General features: G+C 38.0%; 1 protein-coding gene across 1 annotated transcript; it reads left to right on the plus strand.

Moving 5' to 3' along the window:
* The first annotated feature begins 455 nt into the window (after nucleotides 1-455).
* On the plus strand, nucleotides 456-7,305 carry LOC108983957 (auxin response factor 3-like). Its single transcript, XM_018955756.2, has 10 exons — nucleotides 456-1,266; nucleotides 1,678-1,734; nucleotides 1,881-2,063; nucleotides 2,203-2,287; nucleotides 2,411-2,501; nucleotides 2,568-2,732; nucleotides 4,050-4,172; nucleotides 4,259-4,334; nucleotides 5,422-5,578; nucleotides 5,659-7,305. The coding sequence occupies exons 1-10, from the start codon at nucleotides 979-981 to the stop codon at nucleotides 6,579-6,581; spliced, it is 2,148 nt and encodes a 715-aa protein (XP_018811301.1). The 5' UTR covers nucleotides 456-978; the 3' UTR covers nucleotides 6,582-7,305.
* Nucleotides 7,306-9,035: the final 1,730 nt, after the last annotated feature.

A 9,035-nucleotide genomic window follows, 5' to 3' on the forward strand; every position in this document is an offset into this window, starting at 1 on the left:
TTTTATTAATAATTATTTCTTTAATCATTAAGTAAAAAAAGTAATAGAAGAATAATAAAAATAATAATAAACCTATCGTTATCAAGGTGAAAACATTCTTATGTATCACTATTTAACACTGTTTTTTATTTAGAATATTTGTTGGAAAATCACACTTCCTCTTCACGTGTCACTTTTTTTTATTTAATGAAATTAACTTAAAAAAAAAATATGGTGAAAACATCCTATAGGTAGTTCGAAAATCTAATAATTAGGGGAGATTACGGAAGTGGGGATACGAGTGAGATTTGGGGGAGAAGAAGAGGACACAATAGACATCCCGCCCGGAAATACAGGGAGGCCGTACAGCAATCCCTTCTCTTCAGTCTGGTGATATTTATATTGGATTTTTTAACTACCAACTCACTACAGTTCTGTTTTTTTTGTTTTTTGGTTTTTTTTTCTCTCTCTACATGTCGAAGCTCTCACTGCCACACATCACTACTGATCACACCACAGCAGTTGCAGCGTTGCAGCAGCGGGCAGCACTGCTGCAGCAAGCTCAGCCTTCAGACCACAACACAGGAAACAAAAGCAAAAACCTGACTTTTGCTAACCAATAAACCCAGTATTCAAAATCCCAACTTTTGTTTCCAATCAACCCCCACCATCAAAGCTTTCGATTTGATTTGATAGCCAATAAACCTAATTCACCCCATTTCACTCGCAAAGCGTGAAAGTAGAAACAAACAGAAAAAATAAAAATAAAAACAAAACAAAAAAGAGGGAGAGCTTTTCTCTTTTTTGAAGACTCCAAGCTTCTTTTGGCAAATGCCAAAGTCACCCTTCCTACCGCCCACCTCTTAAAAATGCAGCCATGACCATCTCCTCTCCGTCTCTCTCTCTCCCCAAGTCTCTTTTTCTCATTTCCCAAAAGCTCTTTCCTTCAGCTTCTGCTTTGGCTTATTGTAATTTCACAGTTAAGAGGCTTTTAATTTCATGGGTCTGATCGATCTCAACACGACGGAGGAGGACCAGACGCCGTCCTCCGGTTCATCCGCTTCGTCCTGGTGCTCTGCTTCTGCTCCGAGCGCTTCGGCCTCGTCTTCGTCGGTGTGTCTAGAGTTGTGGCACGCGTGTGCGGGCCCACTGATTTCGCTGCCGAAGAAGAATAGTATAGTGGTGTACATCCCGCAGGGACACCTAGAACAGGTTCCGGATTTTCCGCTCGCCGCCTATGATCTCCCTCCCCACGTGTTGTGTCGCGTTGTTGATGTCAAGCTCCATGTAAGCACCTATACGAAACATCATGGTTGTGTATGCATAAACTCGAGTCTGCGTGGGTTCTGAACGCTGTCGGTTATATGGGTTTGGGTTTTGTGCATTTTGATTATCTTTTTGTGGTTTATTCAGGGCCGTGTTTTTTCTTTTTTTCCTAAAATAATTTGGGGGGGGGGGGGGAGAAAGGTAGGAAGTTATCTTTTTTTGTGTTTTCGTTCAGCTCAACTTGACCCTACCAGGCTAACTGATTGGAGCTAATTCTTTTGTTTCTTTATTCTTTTTTTTTTTTTGGTTGGGGTTTAGTTATACTAGTACTTAAGAGTATGAAGTCTTTAATTTTTCTTTCTTTTTTTTTTTTTTTTTCTACGTGTTTTCCTTACATTGCGGATTTGATGTAAAATGTGTATATTGGGGTAGGCGGAAGAGGGCACCGATGAGGTTTATGCTCAGCTCGCACTGGTTCCTGAAAGCGAGGTGAGCTTTGTCAAGATTTTGTGCATCTTTCTGGTTTCAACAAAATGTAGGGAAGAGGAATAAAATTGAGCTTCTGCTATGTAGCCCTGCTTATAATTGCTCTGCAGCGTGGTCATTTGTTTTTGCATGGATTGTCATTGTAATAGGAATTCGAGCAGAAACTGCGAGAAGGGGAATTTGATGCGGATACAGAAGAAGATAATGTTGAAATAAATGCAAAGTCGTCCACTCCCCACATGTTCTGTAAGACTCTTACTGCTTCTGATACTAGCACACATGGAGGCTTCTCTGTCCCTCGTCGAGCTGCTGAGGACTGCTTCCCTCCCTTGGTAATTATAGTAATTTTCTTTTAATTCCGCGTTTGAATCATCTCCCAATTGTTTGAATGTAAATTTGTGACCGACATACGTGCTTCAGTTTAGTCGTTCTCTTGTATAGTATATGAGCTTAGGCAAATTGTTATTGCAGGACTACAAGCAACAGAGACCTTCTCAAGAGCTTGTGGCGAAGGATCTACATGGATTGGAATGGAGGTTTCGACATATCTACAGGGGTAGGCCACAAGTCTTTTATACAAATATAGGGCTCCATGCTTATAGAGATCTCAGAGACTCAATTCACTATAAGCTTATTTGAACTCTAATGAAGCCTGTTCACTTGGTTTTCGTTTGAACAGGGCAGCCTCGAAGGCATTTACTCACTACAGGGTGGAGTGGTTTCGTAAACAAGAAGAAGCTCGTTTCTGGAGACGCCGTGCTCTTTCTTAGGTAAAAACTTTCACATTTGGGATATTTCTGATGTTATTTGTGTTTCTTATCTAATATTTTCTCCAGGGGCGGGGATGGAGAATTGCGACTGGGAGTTCGAAGAGCTGCTCAAGTTAAAGGTAGCGTTGCCTCTTCATCTCTCTATAGCCAACAAATGAATCATGGCTCTCTGACAGATGCTGCTAATGCCATATCTACGAGAAGTGCCTTCAACATTTACTACAATCCCAGGTATCAAGTTGTTCTCTGTCGTGTTTGCCTGAAAAAATGTCACAGTTAATTGCTATCTTAATGCTTAGGATGGAAGTTACATTGGGTATGTTGAGCCCTAGATTTAGGTCTTTAATGTACAGAGGTTGAAGATCAAATCCGTACTAAAAGTTTAAATCTTCTTTTGAGGTTCTCACTAACAGCTTGTAAGTAAATATATGATTCAAGAAGGCCTTCCGGTTGGAATGGAGTTTTAACTTCTTTGCATCTTTGTCTTTGTGTTCATATGTATCTGCGGAGCTTCTATTCAATATACCTAGAAATGCCTCTCTCCAATTTTTTTTCTTATAGTCCCAAAATTTTGGTTAATTTCTATATATTATCTATTTTTAAGGATGAGGCCTCTCCAAAATTAAAATTAAAACTAAGTTTAGGAGAAATAATAAACTTATTAATATGGATCCCAAAGTTTTTTCTTATACAATATTGGACTTCTTCATATGGAATCCAAAGTGAAAATATAAGAAAAATTATTTAAAGTCGATGATCTATATGAAAAATAGTTTGTAGATATGTTTTTTACGACTTTTCAATCTCTTTTTAATTAAGAGAAATGATGTTTGTAGTCCTAGGATGTGCAAGCCCTACCCACTCTCTTTAAAAAAAAAAAAGTAGGTAAAATTTTTTTTGATAAGTAAATTTAGGAACCACATATAAAGAACATCACTTGATATGAAAAGTCTTCTTACCTTCCTCTATTCCCAACTGCAATCACCTGCGTACTCTAAAAACTTCCTACACCAATGTGCCTCAAAAGATATGACTTTTCCTTCCATTGCCATGCGACCATCACCAACTTACTTGTACCTCTTCTCTCAATGCAGCTTCATGATTGTAACGGTCATCTTACAACTCCAATTATGTGTTGTGTAGTGTATAACCATTTGCATTAAGTTCACCAATTTTACACCTTAGTTTGACCAGGTTGCAGATGTTCAGTTATTGTTAGGAGTAAAGCCAGAGTAGCTTTGGGAGTGGGGGGGCACTCGGCCCACAAGCTATGCCCCTGGTGAGGAACTTGCACACCATTATTGTTCCCATGTCTAGGTGGCTTAACTGGGTGCCCAGTGCCTTTCACCATATCCTAGCATCTAACTTTGCCCCCAGTTGTCTTTCTTGCATATTTATTTGTCATGGGTTTACTCATTTTTTTTATTTCTTACCTTTATGCTTGGCTATATCGAACATTCAAAGATTCTTTTTCTTTTTTTGTAAGATACATGTTGCCCTTGCTTTCCAAGTTATGCATTAAAAGTCTGGTTTTTTGAGTATATCTAGTAGGGCAAGTTCATCGGAATTCATAATACCTCTCCGTAAATTCTTGAAGAGCATGGACCATTCTTTTTCAGTTGGGATGAGGTTCAAAATGAGTATTGAAGCAGAAGATGCAGCTGAGAGAAGGTTGGGCATGTTATACTTGAACCGGTTAAGATAACTTGAACCAAAAAAACAAATCTAATTAAAGTCTATTCCCTTCTTTTGGTCAGATACACAGGGCTTATAACTGGAATTAATGATATGGATCCTGTTAGATGGCCTGGTTCAAAATGGAGATGCCTACTGGTATGCAATTATAACAGAACTTGATCACTTTACAACATTTGTTTTCTAAGAAAATAAGGCTTGTTTATTGAGTATTGGATTTTAGGGTATTATGGATTTTTTGTATGGTGACTGGGTGGATTTAAGATTATTTGACTTTTGATATTATTCATCATCCCCTCTCTTCCATCCTTTCTGCTTTTTAAGAAGTAAGAGTTTATTTTTCTCCTGCCACAGCACCTATAAATGCTTTTACTTCCTTTTCTGCTGTTGTAGCTTCTTTTTGAATAAATATATTTACTTTTATATATTTCCCCCGAAAAAGCTAGGCTTTTTTCTCCTATCTTGATTATGATATTAAATGTATGCCATGTTTCCTTCATTTGACCCTATGCTTGAGGGCTTGAAGTTCAGTTTTTAATGTAAAATAGGATTGTTCCTATCAAAATGTGACCATTTATGTAGTCTAATTATAAATTTTATTTTTACATTTTAAGTTTATTCCATGTTTTGAGTGTTTGAAAGCCATTCTACAGACAATCTTGAAGTAAACTTTACTGAGCAAATCCCAGGCGTTAGGTGACAGAAGACCAGTGTATTTTTTCTTTTGTGGGTAGTTTATAGCATGAGATCTATTTTATTAGGTATCCCATCCTTCAATTTGAATTTGAGCAGGTGCATGTTCACACCAATATAATATTTATTTATTACAAATGCAACCAAACACCTGAGCTTTGAATCTTGCAGTGTCAATCTGTCTTCTATATTTTTCACAGAACTGACATCTAATTCTTTGATCTGGAACTTTTCCTGGTATCAATGGGGATAGTCTACTGGTTCGGTTGAAGTACGACTTTGTGTATTATTGGTTGACTGCTAGGTTGTAACTATTACAAATCTTATGCATATTAATGACCAGCCAGTGCAGTGATATCAGATATTTTGATATTCTGTTTGGGTTCTTATGTTTGGATCATTTGGTTTGTTTGGTTGTTTCCTCGTGGACCTATGCCGTCTTTATTTCGTGACAATTCTGTCTTTTAATATGGGATGTTGCTGTGATATGTCTATATTTGATGGTAGCAAACTTGTTCGCTCCTTTTTGCAGGTAAGGTGGGATGATGTAGAAGCTAGGCATAACAGGGTTTCCCCATGGGAAATTGAGCCATCTACTTCTCTTTCTGGTTCCACTAGCTTGATGGCATCTGGTTTAAAGAGGACCAGGATTGTATCGCCTTCAGCACAACTGGAATTTCCGATTTCCAGTAGGTTCTTCTGAATTACAAGAAAATTGTAAATTTCTCCATGCAACACAATTGACCTAGTCTTACTCTTCTTTTAACAGATGGGATTGGAACATCAGACTTTGGGGAATCTTTAAGCTTCCAGAAGGTCTTGCAAGGTCAAGAAATTTTGTGTTTTACTCGTGACAGTGCTGATACTCATTATCATCATCCATCCGAAGCAAGGTGTTTTTATAGTCCGAACGCTTCTGGGATTGCTGCAATAGGAGATGCTGGTAGAAACCAAGCCAGAAATTATGATATTTCCTACAAAGCCAAGGGCATTGGTGAATCTTTCCAATTCCAGAAGGTCTTGCAAGGTCAAGAAATATTTCCAACCTTGCCATATGGAAGAGCCCCGACCACAAACAGGGCCCGTGAGAATGGTGACATTGGAATCCTTAATGGTGTTCAAGTGCAGAGCAATAACACAACTATGCGCCCATTTGCCCCGTCTCTGCAAGTTTCATCACCATCATCTGTCTTAATGTTCCAGCAGGCATTTAATCCAGTTTCATCAAGCTTAGGTTCGATGTATAAGTTGAATAATCTTGAGGAGCAGAGAATTAGTAGCCAAAATTTGTCTGTTTCTGAAACAGTTGGTGGAAAGCTCATGTCACCCTCATTTAATGAGCGTAGCTTCTGTAGGAAAGAACAAGGAGGCATGCATTCTTCAGGTTTTGGGCATGGTCAACTTGGCTCTACACTCCCTCCTCTTCCAAATCGATCCACATTTGGGGGCAGCCAAGATCTAGCTTCCTCGTGTAAAAGTAGCTGCAGACTCTTTGGGTTTTCTTTGACGGAGGAAAAACATGTTGCAAACACAGAGAACTCCACTCCAGTTTCGCCCTCATTGAATACTAGAGTTTCTTTTCTACCTCATGTTGGGGATCAGTTCCATCCAAAGCCTCCACTGATGGCCAAGGCAGTTGGAAGCAACTGCACCAAAGTAAGTGACCTCTATGCTGTAAGATATGCTTTTTGATATTGCATTGTAGTGTACTGTTGTAAGGTACGAACTGAAGCTTTACAAGCAGGGGAGTGTTGTAGATGGGAAACTGTTCTTCCTAAGCTACAGAGGCGTGGGGAAATGATGGAAAGTTGTTACTAGGATAGTTAGGATGATGCTTTTCTGGAGAGATGATTTGGGGCAATATTTCTGAATGTTCCTTTTCAATATCAATGTTATTATGTTTGCATTCAGAATCAAGCCTGAGGCGAGTGTTTTTTTAGCATCGAGGGTGGTGCATGGCACATATTATGAGGCTAACCAAAAAATGCTGGCATAGGAGGTGGCCAGTGCCAAAATCTCGTGGATGCTCTTGGATTTTCCTTTCTTTCCATAGGGCATAAGACTTTGTATCCTGATTTATTGACAATGAGTTTGTTTAGTTTTATAACCTTATGGTTGATGGGTACCATTGACATCTTTTTTGCTGGAAATCCTGCAATGTTTTTTTCAAGAACTACGATGTGTACTAATGGTGTAGTAATGGTACCTGAGGTGGCCGAAGAGGATGGCATGTACTGCCAATAGTATAACTAAGCCTGTGAGGAGAAAATTGTAATTATAACCTCAAGGCAACTTGATTGTATCTTAATTCAGAAACAAACCTTTGTTGGTTCGTTTGTCATGATCTTCCTTGGTCAACAAAGGTCTGTTCGAACTTGTCAAATTCTACCCAATGCAATATGGTTATAGACCTTAACCTTATGGTGATTGGTTTTTTCTTTTCAAATTGCTCATCTTCTGTAAGAACATATTTGTTCCAAATTTGCTTGATGTATTTATGTTTTGCTTCTTGTTTAGAACTACTACTTAACTCTCCCTCTCTCTCTCTCTCTCTCTCTCAAGTTATGCTTATTATTGTTGGGCTTATTTCTTAAGATCAGGAGGCTGTGCTATTAATCTGGCTAACACACAACATACAAGTATACAGGAAAACCGTAATTAGCATTATATTCTTTTAGAGTATTAAATTCAAAATCATACTAATGATAAACCGTGAGATCAAGATGAAAAATTCTTATGCCAACTTTTTAGACGAACCTTTGAAAAAAAGAAGAAAAAAAAGTCTATGAATGGATAGTCCATGTTGGGAAAACGTGTCAATGCAGGTATTAACCAATGAACTAGCATGTGTACACGCAGATTTCCATCTGTCCTCCGTTTTGGCGAAATATCAGAGACTTTTTGTGTAGTTGTAAAAATCTAAAAATTTGTGTTGGGACTTTTCCCGGAGAGCGGCAGCTCTCGTAGCGCTCTCTCTCTCTCTCCCTTGAAAGATCTGCGTTTGAATATTGAGTTGAGTTAAATTAAGGCTTCGTTTGGTTAGTTAAATACTCTCAATTCATCTTAACTCATCATTACAACTTTTTCAAATTTCAACACAAAATATAATAAACAATTCAACTTTTTCAAATCTCAAAATAATAATAATATTAAAAAATAATATTCTAACAATATTTTATCATCTCAACTCAACTCAACTCAACTCAACTCAACTCATTTCAACATCTAAACACAACCTAAGTTAAGTTGAATTTAAGTGATAAAATATATTTTTTTAATATTAATATTATTTTAAGATTTAAAATAGTTGAATTATTTATTATATTTTATAATAAAATTTAAAAAAATTATAATGATGAGTTGAAATAAATTATGATGAAATTAAGAAGCAAACGTAGCTGTCGAGCCTCTTGAGCTGTCTCTTCTTCCTCTCTCCAGTCAAACTTCTCAATTATTGAGTTCGAATTTGTCGACTTTTATCGATCTCTTATACACCTAACCGCCCCTCTAGCAACCTCTGCACGAAGAGCTCTACCTACTCTCTCACCGCCTCGCCCTCGCTAGCTCTTTGGCGTGTCACCGTAAACATGCGTGAGCGGCTGCGTCACAAGCTATCACCAAGAGCACCTTTTCTCCCACCCTTGACTTCCTTTTTTTGTTAGGAGCCACCTTTAGTATCAACCAAAGATGCGAGCAGATCTCTTTCACTTGCCCCATTTTTTTTTTCTTTTTCTTGTTCTCGTGCCAAGGACATTGGGAGTTTTTGTTGGTCCCATTTTCTCCTTTTTGCATGGACTCCAATTATACGAAGGATGCATGAATACAAAAATTATCCTTATCATCTTCTACACTATATACCAATATGTATGTAAAGGAAAAAAATGTTCATAGCCTATGAATTGGGCCTAGCCCATCAAAGCCATCACTAGGGACAAAACAAGGGGGATAAATAAGAGGCAAGAGGGAGACCAGAGAAATATAAGGGCTGTAAATGTTAGAAGGTGAGAAGAAAAATGACAATAAGTGTTCACGTAAGGGAGACCTGCCATCTCATGGCATGATGACATGTACAATAAATGGTCAAGCAAACATATAAAAGGAGAGGTCTAGACAACATAAAAAGAGATTTTTTTGGATATGCGATGG

Source organism: Juglans regia, chromosome 4, assembly GCF_001411555.2.
Source record: "Juglans regia cultivar Chandler chromosome 4, Walnut 2.0, whole genome shotgun sequence".
NCBI lineage: Eukaryota > Viridiplantae > Streptophyta > Magnoliopsida > Fagales > Juglandaceae > Juglans > Juglans regia.

What these genes read in the sequence shown, in the direction of transcription:
- LOC108983957 (XM_018955756.2), top strand. Translation starts at nt 979, where the DNA reads ATGGGTCTGATCGATCTCAACACGACGGAGGAGGACCAGACGCCGTCC. An exon ending in AGGACTGCTTCCCTCCCTTG is followed by an intron (nt 2,064 to 2,202) that starts GTAATTATAGTA and finishes TTGTTATTGCAG; the next exon opens with GACTACAAGCAACAGAGACC. An exon ending in ACTGGAATTTCCGATTTCCA is followed by an intron (nt 5,579 to 5,658) that starts GTAGGTTCTTCT and finishes TTCTTTTAACAG; the next exon opens with ATGGGATTGGAACATCAGAC.